Source organism: Strix aluco, chromosome 13, assembly GCF_031877795.1.
Source record: "Strix aluco isolate bStrAlu1 chromosome 13, bStrAlu1.hap1, whole genome shotgun sequence".
Taxonomy (NCBI): domain Eukaryota; kingdom Metazoa; phylum Chordata; class Aves; order Strigiformes; family Strigidae; genus Strix; species Strix aluco.
Genome location: NC_133943.1, coordinates 3,500,634 through 3,514,935, shown reverse-complemented (window position 1 = coordinate 3,514,935; position 14,302 = coordinate 3,500,634). Strand labels below are relative to the sequence as shown.

At 50.6% G+C, this 14,302-nt stretch overlaps 1 protein-coding gene across 4 annotated transcripts in view; it reads right to left on the bottom strand.

Annotated features, from left to right (window-relative positions):
• Window positions 1-14,302, bottom strand: part of JADE2 (jade family PHD finger 2) — an 83,544-nt gene that overhangs the window by 18,745 nt on the left and 50,497 nt on the right. For all 4 annotated transcript variants that reach the window (XM_074838577.1, XM_074838580.1, XM_074838579.1 and 1 more), the window contains exons 6-8: window positions 9,842-10,053; window positions 5,763-5,930; window positions 5,126-5,242 (exon numbers count right to left, since the gene is read on the bottom strand). In XM_074838577.1, the coding sequence (XP_074694678.1) occupies window positions 5,126-5,242; window positions 5,763-5,930; window positions 9,842-10,053 (497 nt within the window). The remainder of the gene's footprint in view (window positions 1-5,125; window positions 5,243-5,762; window positions 5,931-9,841; window positions 10,054-14,302) is intronic.

The following is a 14,302-nucleotide window of genomic DNA, read 5'->3' as shown; positions in this document are numbered from 1 at the left end:
CATTTGGGATGCTGTAGAGTTTTACTGGGGCTTTGCTGCACTTTAATTCTCGACAAGAAAAAAAAAATGAAAATAAAAATTCTGGTAGTAGTTGAGGAACAGAAATGTTATGGCTTTCTATCTTCATCCCATCAGCCCTGAATTCCTGCTCGGTCACCCGGCGTGTGAACTTTTGACATTGCTGCTTTTAGATATTTTCCCTTGACTCTGTTTATGAATCTGCTGGTGCTTATGAAAGTGAGAGACTCGTGTGGTTGCCAAGGCCAAGAAAAGCGTAGGCAAGCAGTGTCCAAGTCCTCCACTTCCAGGACTCTCCAGGCCCCACTCCAAAGCCTCCGAAAGCCGCGCGAAGAGCTGGATGCAGCCCCGGCGTGGCTGAGCCCTGAGCCCTACCAGCACGACTCCGGGCAGCGATGCTGGGTGCTAACTCCTGCAGGTACCAAATGCAAGTGGATTATGTGCTCCTACCCCCCACTTACCCTGTTTAAACAGGGCCATTTGGTCCTAATTTCATCCTGAAATTGCTCGTGAAAATAGCTGAGAGCTTACAAAAATCAGCTCCCTCTGCGATGCCGCCAGTGCTTGCATGGAGCCTGGCACCGTGTGGGACCCATCGGCGCTCCCTGTGCCAGCCCGGTGCACCCACTGCCCTGCCTGTGGGATGAGCCCTGTCACAGCCTCCCACGCGGCTGAAGCACCAGCTCCATTCTCAAGCATTTATTTTTGGTAATGAGGGAGGGACAGAGGGAGCCCAGCCTGACTTGCAGCTTCCAGATTTATTCAGTGCGGTCAGTGTATCACACACCGGCTTTCAAAGCGCTGGCGCTCGCTCCTGCAGCCGATACAAGAAGGAGATGCGATGCCACTTGACGGAGCCCCCCATCCTCACTTCAACGGCACTTTCAGGTTGGAGGCCTTTGCCAGATGGAAATTCCTGTAATTGAGCTTTCTTCTCTGGTAGCCACGATAATAATGGTACTGCATGGAACCACGGAGCTCCTGACGTACTCCTGACGTACTCCTGACGTACTCCTGACGTACTCCTGACGTACTCCTGACGTACTCCTGACGTACTCTTGACGTACTCCTGATGTACTCCTGACGTACTCCTGACGTACTCCTGACGTACTCCTGATGTACTCCTGATGTACTGACACTGCTGACGTACTCCATCCTGGCTATTTTGGCATAACAGCTGAGACTGCTTCAAACTACAGCAACCTTTTGTGCTGTTACGCACGTAAATATCCACAGCAGAGAAAGTGGACGCTGTGAACTCGCCGCCATCAGTGAACTGTGTGAGCTAAGGAAAGTCACACAGGAATGTCCCCTCCCTCCTGTTTCTGCCACCAGTGCTAATAACAGTATTAGCAACACGGCTGCAGCTTCTGCCAGGACAACGTCCTGCTAACAGGAACGACCATCACTCCACCTTAGGAATAAAGCAAATGGAATGACAGCCGTCCTGGATCTCTCCTCCGACAGATGGCAAGCAGCACTTGTCAGAAACTGTGCCCAAAATGCAAATAGAAAATAATTAGGCAGCTCGGCTGACAGGGCAACAAAGAAAGGTACCTGGTCGGCCACGGCTACCCAAGGACCTTGCATAAACTGACAATAAAAACATATTGATCCATCCCAGAATGGCGCTGGAACGAAGCCGCTCTTTGTGGGAGGGAGGGATCTGCCACACAGAATAAACCAGGCTCAAAAGCCTGGCGCAGTTCCTAAGTCTGTTTCGTTATCGATCACGCTTTGTTATCTTACAGCACCTCTCATTCAAGGATTTCAGCGTACTTGCTTATCCAGGCAAATCCATACCCAAACACAATTTTGAGAGAGAGGGTGAACACCAGAGATTAACATGGGCAGTTAATTAGGCCTCTGACCACTCTTACTGGGAAGAAATAGAGGGATGATTTTATTCGCCAAGGAAATTCAGGCACAAGTCTACCAGCTTATAGTGGTGCTCCGCTGCAGTTTGGGGCCGGAGGGGAAGGAAGTGGCTCCTCCGACAGACCTGCGAGGGGGACTCAGGAAGGAAAAATTAATTACCGGTGCTGAACTCCGGCCAAGCCATCAGCCACAACACTTCTGCATCCTTACAAAAACCACCATGTGATTTTTAATGACCACAGATGGTCTGGATCCTGGTAGCGTTTCCCAGCTGAAATAGGCAGTTTCAGCATCGCAGACATCCTCGGAGGATGAGGGGCTGAGGTAGAGGATGGTGTGGGGGCTGCACGGTGCACACACGCTGCTCTTCGCCCGCTGCCATGCTGTATGTTTTCAGGGAACAATCAAACAACAGCTCCAGGAACCACCATACCAGTTATACCAGTGGATGGGGACCAGTGGCACAAGCAGCTCAAGGGGAGCAGGAAGCAGCGGGCAGAGGAGTGACAATGAACAAGTGAGTGGTGGAGGACACTTCTGAGGGCTTTCTCCAAAAAACAACAACAAAAAGAAAGCTGGAAGATGATGACAGCAAAAAAATGTGCCCTTTGGAGAAGCCTGCCAGCAACTAACAGAGAGTCTGGCATTTTGTGCTGCGTTGAAAGGCCTTGGTGAGCTCTTCCAGTTGCTCTGACAAGCGAGGAGTGAGTGGGTGAGGGGGGAGCTGGGTCCCAAGCAAGCATGGTCAGGACTTGGGCTGCACTGGAGCCTGGCTCCTGGCACTCTCTTTTCCATCTCAGCAATGCAAATGAGAAAATTCCTGCTGGATACTGAGCTCTCTTTGGCATCTCCTGATGTCTGACCACACGAACCACCATGAAGTCATGATTTCCCCTTAACAGGAGCTGGGGAACGGGCGCCTCCAGAGCTGCATCCCTGCCCAGTGTCCGGGAGCTCTGGGTCGACCGTGGCCATGCTGAGCAACACTGGGTTCACAGCTCTGTACCAGAAAGCAAGGGAAGGCATTCCGTGCGAGCAGCAAGGTCAGAGGCATGGAGAGCAGCAGGGAGCCCTTCCTCAGGCTTCCCTGGGTTTGTTTCCCTTCTTGGAATTCGGATGGGGAAAAACATCTCGATGCACAGAGGCGTCATGCAAAAATGTCTCACACTCCTCTCTGTAAATGTGGTCGAGGTGGGAGTTTTTTAAGCTGTGGTGCTGCCTCTGAGCATCCCTGTGCCCCTCTGGGATGACAGTCTTCTGCTCCTCCAGCTTGCCTTCCAGATTTTGCCTCCCTTTTTTGGTGAAGCCCAGTTCCAACCAGCCACTTGGAAAAGCCCCTCCTGGAAGCAAGACGCCTCCTTCCCCTGCCCTGCCCCACCTGCAGCACCTGATTCCCACTGCCAAGAATAAAAGCTCAGTGCTTTAACAGAAAACAACCTCCTCCTTTCAGAGCTGGGTCATAAACCTGAAACGCTGACAAAGGTAGTTAGATTACACCTGTATAAACAGGCACTAATCAAAAATATGCTCCATAAACATCAGCTTTCAAAACAGAGCTCTGTACCGCTGGTGACTACGGAGCGTGTTTATTTATCTATGGGTGAACTTGTTGATTCACCCCATAAATCCTTAGATAAAGGCACTGCCTGCTTTTTTTACCCTTCTCCCTCTTCTCCTTGAAGCAAAACCATCCCAAGTGTGCCAGGGTGGCCTCAACAAACGCTCTGGTAACAATCTCACGAAGACTTATAAACCGTGAGTTGCCGGCACATGAGACAATAAAGCTCCTGTTCCATCTCAGGTGACCTTTAATGCAAATCCATTCAGTCCCCGGGATCTCACAGCTCCCATGCCATGCCAGCGCTAAGAGGATGAAGCCTGAGAGAAGCTGAAGTCTTTTTGATGCTGCCAAGCCTGTTTGCCTCCTTCCCTGCCCTTCCGTTCTTTGAAAGCAGTTGCCGTTATGACACAGTATCTCCATCTGGCAGGGTGAATAAGCAGATCCACCCAGAGCCATCAAAAAAGAAGTGAGTCAACGCTAGAGATTTAAAGAAGTATTGTGAGATTTCATTTCAAGCTAAGGGGATTGCTTTTAAATAGCTCCCTTTAAAGTATTAAACCCAAAGCGGTGGCACAAACGCAGCACAGCCTGCAGACCTCCTATTCCTATTGCCCTTCTGCAACCAGCCAGCTCTTCTGGTCCCCAGGAGTCACTGCTGCGTACGCCGACCTCCCAGGTGCAGCTCCTACTCTACAGGAGCTGAGCAGTCAGGATTGCTACACATCCCAAACTTTCTCCCAATTTTTCAAAGCTTAATGCTAATTTTCAAAGCTTAATCCCTCCCTGCATGCCAAGACTGCTTCCATGACAGGTCTGCCAACAAAAGCAACAGGCACTGGCACCGTGGAGCAGCAGAACCCCCAGCCCATCCCCAGGGACCACCAGGACATTACACTGGCTGAGCAGGGGAGAGCAGGGGGATCACTGCAGCAGGGCTCCCCAAATGCTCTCACACCAAGCGTGCTGCATTTTGGGTGGGAGCTTCTGCTCTTTGCTCCCCGAGAGATCATGGCCCAGGAAGCTCCATCCCACTTTTGTAATAGCAAAGCCCAGAGCGTCCTGCTTTCGGTTGGAAATGAGAACATTTCACCTCCTTTTTAGCATGCTGCTGTTGCAGGGAGAGCAGGCGATCAGATGTCTGCAGTGGTTTGCTTAGGTGTGGCAAAACAGGAGAAAATGTGGGAATGTAACATGTGGTAAATACTCTATTTTGCAAGCCGGCAGTCTAGTGAGGACTACCTAATCCTGGGGTTCCCTGATATCCCCCCAAGAGAAAGGCTTCCCAGCTGACCCCCACTGGTTTCCGAAATACTTGGCCTATGTATCTCACGAGTATCTCCCTTTTCTGGCAGCTTTGCCAAGCCTTTCTGCTGGAGGTTCCTGATTTCAAACCAAGGTCATTTGCAGTCCCGGTAATTAGTGTCACTACAGCAACATCACTGTGTTATGCAAAGAAAGTTAATCTAGATTCCTAGCAGTCAATACATTAAATGATTGCAAACAACATCTGATGATGTCTGATGGGTGCTCGTGCTCCCTCTCATTAGGTTTACTCAGAGCAGGAATAAGCCTCGGCCAGATCACGTCCACCAACATCTCGAGAATCTCTTGTGGCTATTACAGGCACAACCCCGGAGGTCTAAGTTTCTTTGGTGCCAGGTGACCTACCTGAATACATGTCCCAGTGCACTCTTTGCAGAGGCTGCAGGACAAAGCCCATCTGCTTGCTGGGATATGTGAGATCTTCGTAATGGGTTCCATTTTTTCAGGACATCCAATGCTAACCTGGCCACGAAATAGAAGACAAGTTGTAAATACTGGCTACCATCCCAAATCTCCTACAGGGGCATGTCTGTGGCAGTCTGAATGAGGGACGGATTTTTTATTTTTATTTTATTTGTTATTTTCCAGTGTCACTTGTAATTTGAAAAGAAAAACCCAAACCTCAAAACCCAGAAACAAATCTAGATGAAATGGAAGGAAAAATTCACGTCAGTGCTTCCTCTGAACTAATTCTTCATTTGGATGCTGCCGTGTATCTCAGATGGGCACATGAAATTAGCTTTACCCTGCTCAGAGGTCTTGCCCCCCACCTCTGTGCCCTTGCACCCCACCTCTGTGTCTTCCCTTAACAAGGTGCCCCTTGGCTGCTAATTAAACACACAGCATCACAGCTCTGACCTCAGCACGGCTTGATGAGCCAAGCTGGACCTGCTATTTAGACCATTAATGAACATCCCGGGCTGAGACCTGGAAACCACCTGTGCCCACCCGCGTGTCAAGAGGAGGTTGGAAAACATCTTACTTCAGGTATCCATAAGGCACAGCTAACGTGGACCCATTTCGTCCCGCTCCGGGTGGGCTTCAGCGCTCCCCCTCTCTTGGGGCACAGTAGACACTTTGGCTGGACACCGAGGGCGCAGGTCCGGCACAGCCAGCTCCCGATGGGGACCTTCAGGATGCCGTAGCACGCCTGCACGGACACGAGGGAGGAGGGTTAGTCCCAGAAGCCCAGGAAGAGTACCCTCCTTCCAGACCGCCTCCTTCACTCCCACATTTTTCACTACCCCTGGCTTATCACCACCACACCTGGGCATCCTAATAAACAGCAGACGTAAAGCAGCGCCGCAGTCACAGACAGCGAGGTTAAGTTCTTCCTTCCTTGCTACCTTTCCTATTTTCACCTGGATACTCATGCTGGATCATTATGTCCTGAGTTTTAATTAAAAGCTAAGTATAAAAACATGCTGTGTGTCATGCCAAGCATCCACCCAGCTCCAGGTCACGGGTGGGCAACCAGGCTGCTCCATCAGAGCCCCCACCACTGGTCGTCTCCTGGCTGTTTCTGAACAGCTACCAGACCCACGACAACTCATGAGAAGTAAGAAATGCCATGTGGAAAAAACCTCTGAGGTAGCTGAGGGCTGAAAAGCCACAACCCCATGATTGAGAAAGATGGCCACACCGGTTACACACCCAACACAGCCTAAAGGGGAAGTGAAAATAACTATGGAAAGGTAAAAAGGGGGAAACCAATAGTCATGAATATACATCAGAAGAGAGGAACCATAAAGGATGATAAATCTAAAGGGCAATAAATCTAAAAGACAATAAATCTAAAGGAGGCAAGGACAAGTCTACGGCCAAGAGAGTGAGAACTAAAGGACCTGGGTCACCCATGGAGCTCCCTGACCTGCTGCGATAGCACAGCATGCAGAGAAGCCCAAGTGTTCATAAATATTTCTCTTCCATACTTGGGCGAGAGCCAAATGATAAGCTGTATCACATAATGACAATGATAAAATACTTCCCACTTTAGCCATAACTCACGACTGTATTAAACAGCTACTACTAAAACTAGACAGTTTTTAACGTCCCGATAACTCGCACAGGGAGTGGCAGACAACTGCCTTGGGCGCTAACGCAGGGCTGTGTCACTATTTTTAACGAGGCAATGTAATTAAGTCTAGATCTGGCTGCTCTGACGTCCCTCCAGAAGGCAAGCGGGCAGTGCTGATAAGGATCCCCAGTGCTGGTGGTTGTAAATTGAGCCCAGGCATTTGTCAACTCCACTTCTTGAAGTTTACACCAAAAAAGAACAGCTTTTCATCCTGCTGCTGCAGGTCACCATCACCGCGAGTGACGGTGCTACAGGTGGGGACAGGGGCAGTGGGGGCACGGGGAGATGTGCGAGTGTGGAAAAAGGGTATCCTCAGTCTTTACTGGCCAAGAACAGACTTTGTAACGCAACTTCAGGTTGCCCCAAAGCACAAATTCACTCTGATAGTGATTTCCAAAGGGAAAAAGCCACTTCGTGAACAGATTATTGGGATAATAAGGAATTAAAGGAGGTAATATTATTGCTGTGAGTCTACATGGTTCAGAGAGACTTAACTGTGTTTCACAGTGCCTCCAAATCTGACAGATAAATAATTTCTGTAACAGAGTTTTATAAAACATATGTTTTAGTACCAGACAAAAATCAGCCTGGTATGTACTACCAGGAGAATAAACTGGTGGATGGATCTCAAAATCCAGGGAAAAAGAGGAATTATGACAAGGTGCTCACTGCTAGCAGAGTCCTGGCTCTCAGTTATTTATTCCTACAGGTTTTAGAGCAGCTGAAGGTGCAATTCTGCTCCTAGGAGCAAATATTACAGGTCCTCTGTCCTGGACAAGGAGTGGCTCTAGAAATGAGGTGGGTTATCAGCTAAACATGCTCTCCCAGTCCAGCACCAGGCAGAAGATGCTCTGGGAACATGGAGCCAGAGTAACGCTGAGCAGGAGAAGAGCAGCTATTTTTATCGCTGTGCCTGTCATGGGTGCAACATCACCGAGAAAGGGATGCCAAAAAACCACGAAGGATGCTGAGCCACGGAAAAGCTTGGTGTGGTCCATGTAACAGAGGAAAGGCTTGGCCATGTCCTCAGGCCAGGGAATGGGAATTTGGTAATGACACGACCACAGCACGGTGGCTGGAGGCTGGAGATGGTTCCGTGGCTAAAGGGAAGCACGACGTTGTCACCACGAGAGCGATGAACCACAGCGATTTAGCAGCGGGGGGTAAGATTCCTCCTCTCTGAAAATTTTAAAATTTAGATTGCATGTGTTTTCTAAAAGCTACGCTTCATAGGAATTAATTAATAGCAACCCTCATGGCTTGTGTTATGCAGATGAGATGATTACAACGATCCTTTCCAGCACCATAACCCACCAATGTGTGTCTGAGCATGACCCTGCCCCTGCCCTGTCCCACTGGGATGCAGGAGGACGAGGTATGGCTCTGGCCATGTTCTGCAGAACCCCAGCTCCTCTCCGCCGCTGCCTGAATACATGAAGCCTGTGGCATCCGCACCCAGACATCCACAGGAAAGCATCAACTTCAGGTGGTTTTGGATGTGGGGCTGGCAAAGGCATGGGGCAGGTTAGATAAGAAACACGATGCCACGTAACACCCTGCACTGTGCTTCTGGACTTTGTGGCTTAGGGTGTAAATTGGGGCAGAGATTAAATCTCAGGCAGTTTATGGGCTGGTGTCGGGCTTAGGGTTGGACTCTGCTCCCTGAAAACAATGGAAAATCTCCCTTTTCTTTCAACAGTCTTGAAATCCAGCCTGCTGTGTCCCCTTCTGCAGAAAGCAGAGCCCACAGGGTGCCACGGCCCGTGGTGGGCACAGCGGGGTCCGTACGTGCCCCCGGCAGCCCTGCGCACGCTGACTGCCTTCCCCCGAGCCCCTGCTCGCCGGCACGTGTCAGCTCACAGCCCGACATGGCCACTTGGGCTTGTTAAAAAAAAAAAAATCCAAGGCAAAAAAAAAAAAAAAACCCCAAACCCCAACCCTGAACCGTCCTGGTATTTTGTGGAATCTGATTCACTGATGGAAACCATTCAAAACACCCACCTCCCGCGACTATAGATATCTCCAGCGCTCTCCCACCTCCAGGAAGCGCTGATGGAAAAGATGCCCAAAAGATGAGCAAATGGCTCTCTTTAGAGGAAAAAAATCAAAACCCCTTCACACAGAGAGTGAAGCCCAGGAGCTGCTGCTGCTGTCCCAGCACTACATGGTGCTTCCCCTCGAAGCACAACCAGCAAAACCTCCCTGGACCCACGCAGGACCCAGGAGACCCTCACAACAGCTGCTTTCTCCTTGTCAAGGTTCTCCCAAGTGCAGGAGCCCACAGACCCCCCCCAGCAAGGGCTTGAAGCATTTGCATTCAAGTCTAAAAATAAAATTACTTTCCTCCAGGCAGCGAAAGAAAATGAAATCCTACACTTGTACAGCAGGGAAGCTGGGACAGAAACCCTGCGATGTGAGACAGTGCTAGTGGAGCTGGAAGGTCCTACTACCCCCAGTAAAATGCTGTGGAGGAGGCTGGAGGTCCGTGCAAGCCCACCCCTCCCCTCCAGTGAGCGCAGGGCGAGCGCTGGGCTGTGGACCCACATCCCTCCCAGCCCACCAGCAGTCCCACACATGATGCTGGTCACCCCTGGGTGCTAAAGGTCTCACTGCTGTTTAACAAAGGAAGATGGGGTAAAGAAAGAAGAATAAGCACATTAATGGAAGAGGAGGCATAAAATAAAATATCACAGAGTAAGGAGGAGGGGGCAAAGCAAGCTCGCAGGAAGTGGTTTTCAACCTCTGGTTGAATATTTCTCTGGGCACTTAGGAAGTAAGAAAAGCCAGTTTGCTACCCGCTATCCAAGACCCCACCTGCTATCCTCGCTCCACTGGAGACGTGCTGGGAATCCATCAGAAAAGCGTAACAGGGGTCTAGGGCAGCTCAGGGGACAGTGGGGATGGGTAGAACCCAGAGGAGGGTTGAGGAGCGTGACGTGCAGCCAGCCAAAACCTGCCGCTCTCCCCCCGCGGCGGGGGCTCACCTGGTGCACGCAGACGTTGCACTTGTCGCAGAACACCATCTCGTTGCCGTCCTCCCCCTCCGGCGAGCGGCAGACATCGCACACCACGTCCTCGTCATACTCGATGCCCAAGCCCTCCTCCGTTTCGATGGCGATGTTCATGTTCTCATAGCACATGGTCTCCAGCTCCTCCAGCACTCGCTCCAGGGTGATCTCGTCCAGCTCGGGCTTTTCTGTAAGGCAGAAGGCAGAGGAGGACACTGATGCAGCTCCGGCGCGGGAGCCCAATCGCCTTCGGGGAATGTTTTGCAAAGGGCTGAGCATTTTAGATTGCAACTCAAGAGGCAAATCCACGGTGACGGTAAGAGCGGCGATTCAGAAAACGGCTGCTTCTAACTCAGGATGCAGTTTATGTTTCATAGACAGTAACAAAATATTGCTGCTGGCTGAGAGGAAAGAAACCCATTCAGCTGAAGCAATGCGGATAATTAGGTCTGACAGTTTAAATGTTCAAGGAGACAAGTTTTGCAAAGATGCTTTCTGCAGCAAGGGCTCAGACAAGCTTTGGCAACACAAAGTCAATGCTTTAATTGTTAAGACTGAAAATTGACCCTTTTAAGGCCAATTAAATGGAACTGTAAAACTGAAGCCAAAGGCTGAAATTAAGGACAAATACAGTATTTTTTTTCCTGGTTGGGTTTAGTGGAACCAGAAGGTCAGACCCGGGTGGGGGTGGGCTCAGATTGGCTGTGTTGACTTTTACTCCCCTTGTACCAGGTTCTTTAGCGAATAAAAGTGGCAGAGGTGCTTTACCAGAGGTTTCTCCAGAGTGACAACCAAGAATACAAGGCCAATAACCAGGAGAGGCTTTTTCAGAGCAGCAACCTCCAGCAGCGGGCTACCCAGCCACTGTTACAGAGGGGATGCTGCTGCCAGGAGCTCGGCAGCACCAAAACGGTGCCATGCTGAATTCTGCTCCCAAAAATGCTGCCTCTCACCTGCACACAGAGATCCCAGTGCCACAAACGCAACATGACGTCACTCCAGGTATGGAAAAAAGAAAGGAAAAAAATCTGTCAGCAGCAGGAGTGAGGCTCTCCGTGAGGGATAAGAGGCAGAGTTAAGCCCCCACCGCACCCCATCTTCCCATGAGCACTATTTCATCACCAGGGAAGGCAGAGAGATAGGGATGGAGATATGAGCAGGATGCAATAAAAAACATTTTCTCTTTGCATTTCATTTACATATATTATCCCTGATGACGGCCAGGATGCTCCAGAAAGCTCCAGACAGCAGAGGAGCCTGACCCGTGCTGCTGTCCACCTTTCTTGTTGCAAGGCAACGGGAGAAAATATCTCATTTATGAGCAGAGAAGGGGAAAAAAAGGTTTGAGGAAGTATTCATATGAAGCATTTATTAATTAAATGTTCAGTAAGAAATCTGCCATCCTGGACATCTCTGGTGCCACAGTGTGATGTCCCTGTCTCAGGCCGAGCTCTGGGGCCCTGAGAGGTCCCCAGGGCTGGGGAGGGACGGGGCCGTGGGGGACCTGGGCATCCCCCCCAGCACCTCTGGCTGGATGGGGCTGGCAGGGGCTGCACCTTTCCCCGACGGCCATGGACCGGCTGAAAAAACTCTGTCAAGGGGGAAAGCAACCCGTAGGCGAGCTCGGCAAGCAAACACACCATTGTCTGTCTTTTTAAGCTCTTCCCCAATGTTTCACGTTGGCACAGTTTCCCTTGGCTTGACAAGTCTCTGCAAACATCTAGCCTGGCATTTTACATGTCTGTGTCGAGTCTGAGATACCATCTAAGACAGACAACACTGTTCCCTATCACAGCCCTTTCAAGCGCTGGGGCTGCTGTGCCGCAACACGCCGAGGAACCTGACAATACCTGTTTTATTACGGAGCAGCCCCGGCGATGGGCGCGGGATCTCTGCAGAGCCCCAGGCTGGCACAGGCTGCCCGGGGGTGCTGGAGCTCAGCGATGTGAAGCATCCTGTGCTGGCACAGCGGCACAGCGAGCCCCGCACGCCCGAGCCAGGATGAAGCCGCCGGCTCGCTCTTGGCATTGTGCTGGTTGGATGCAACAGGGCAGGGATTGAGTTACAGACAAAGCCAGAGCATTATTTTTGCCTTAATGGTGTCCCTTTATAAACACACCACCCGAGTTGCACTTGCTCTATGGAGAGCCACAAACCATGACTTTTATGTGAGCATTAAACAAGCCCAGCAAGAGTATTCTCCTCTTGGTCAGTGTTTAAAGTCTGCATCTGTGACTATGATCCTGGGCACTGGGATGTCAGCCTGGAGATACTCCTTTTCTCCCGACATTTCAGGCTCTGCTCTCTCTGCTCTTCTGGAAGGCAAAATGATCATTAAAGTGTCCCTGGTGCTTTTCCCCACGCACTTTCTAGAGCCGCCCTGTGCTCAGGGTAGAGGGCAGGCAGAGAGCAGGCAGCTGCAGGCAGCGTGAGGAAGGAAAGGGAGGGGGATTTCCACAGGAATCATGGCCCTGACCTGCCCGCAGGGTCGGGATCGCGCTGGCATCGCCGGGATCGCACCGGCATCGCCACCGCTTCGTGTCACCTCAAGTGGAAGGCAAGAGCTCCCATCCCATCTCCTGCATTTTCCATCCACAGCGATGCCCCGGCATCACCAGCTTAACCCTGGGGAGAAAATCCCCGTCGATCCCAAAACTCTTGTGCCGGAGTAAGACCAGCACCCCAGCAGGGCTCCTTATCACCCTACGTGCAGTGTAGCTGTTATACCGTTACATCAGAAAACACAGATCTCTCCCTCCCGCACGCACACACGCGCGCACGCTCTCACACTCCATTTAGATGTAATTACATTAGGAATTCGTTTGCCAAGCACCATTCAGAATACCTCGGAGCTTATTGAATTGACAATTGCACTTGATGGGGATGAAGCGATTAATCGTTTATGAAACACTAAACAATGGGGCCTGGGGGTGAAGTGCTTTTTCCGTTTGTGCTCCATTTATCTCCTTCTGCATCATATAAAGTTTGTGCTATTAACTCCATTCATAAAATTGTCATCTTTTTGGCTGAGAAAATGCTATCTGTATTGATCGTGGCCAGCTAAACAGCACAACCAAAAAAATACTCCACCAAAACACTCCCTGTGTACATGTACAAGTGACACTGTTACTGTCACTGGGGAAGGAAAAGCAAAGACCCAGATACTGATCTCGGCTACAATGAATAAATGCAGTGATGTCCAGGGGATAAGTCACATTTGAAACCATCACCAGGACTGTGGACTCTACCTGCTGACCAAGAGAAAGGTATTTTTACCTGCTTAAGGTATGTCAGGGTCTTGTATGAAAGGCGGGGAGAAAATGAAGTTTTTCTGAGTCTTCGCGGAGAAGGGCAGTGTAGTGCACGCTTCTCCACAGCTCCTGTCCAGAGGGACATAGGCAGAAGCGAGAATTTAATCTCACACCAATATAATGACAGCGATTTGGAGCCACGTTCAAAGCACTAACACAGGGATAAAAGGCTCCATGTCCCATCACCCCTTCCAGGAGGCCACCCGCATCCTCACCCCATTAACACCGAGTGTGTTAACGATGGCTGGTTTTGATGGGACGCCCCAACGTTGTCCCCGCGGTGGGAAGGACTGTCACCCCCAGAGTGCTGCCTCCCACTGCATCCCAGCCGGAGGAGGGCTATCCTCTCTCGGCCCAGAGCAGGATGCTGGTGGGCAGTGCGTGCCCAGCCAAAGGAAGCATCCCCGGAGGAGAAGGGAGACTTTGCTTTGGAAATTGGAGGAGGAGAAGAGATGCCAGTCGATGATGCACTGCAGGAGGTCTCCAGATCTGATTCAGGAAGGGAAAACATGTAGGAACCCGGCCTTTTGTTTGAACTTTGCTCCCAGCAGAAAACTCTTCCCTGTATCTCAGGGTCTGCCGTGATCCCTGCAGCTCCGCAGCCACCCAGCATCCCCGTTATTCCCAGGGGGCTCCTGAGGGGTCCGGCCCTGACCCCATGCACCCCAGCTCCCCCAGACCTCACAGCAGCTGCCCGTACATCGCCTGAAACACAGAATTTAGATATTTTATCCCAAAGGAGCTGGGATCACTGGGCTGGCGCCGAAGCCACAGCACTGGGTCTGGGAGAACCACTAGGCACATTCCTTTACACAACGCCGCTCTCCGTTATAATTATTTCTGTAATATCGTAATTTATGTGGCATGAAGGAGCAATATTCTTCTGCTAAATGAATTCTCAGCTACTCCTTATCGTGGTGTGAGCCGACTCACTGCGCAGGGAGAAAAAAAACAGCTGGAGAGCCACCTTTCACAAAACAGAGACCTATTTCTGACTAAACTGTGCTCCACTAAAATCAATTTACTGAAACAATAAATCCTTTTACCCTGTGGAGGATACCTGGAGATAAAACAGCTCATGAACAAAGAGTCATCAGGACTGCTGGCTGTGCCATTAGCTGATTCA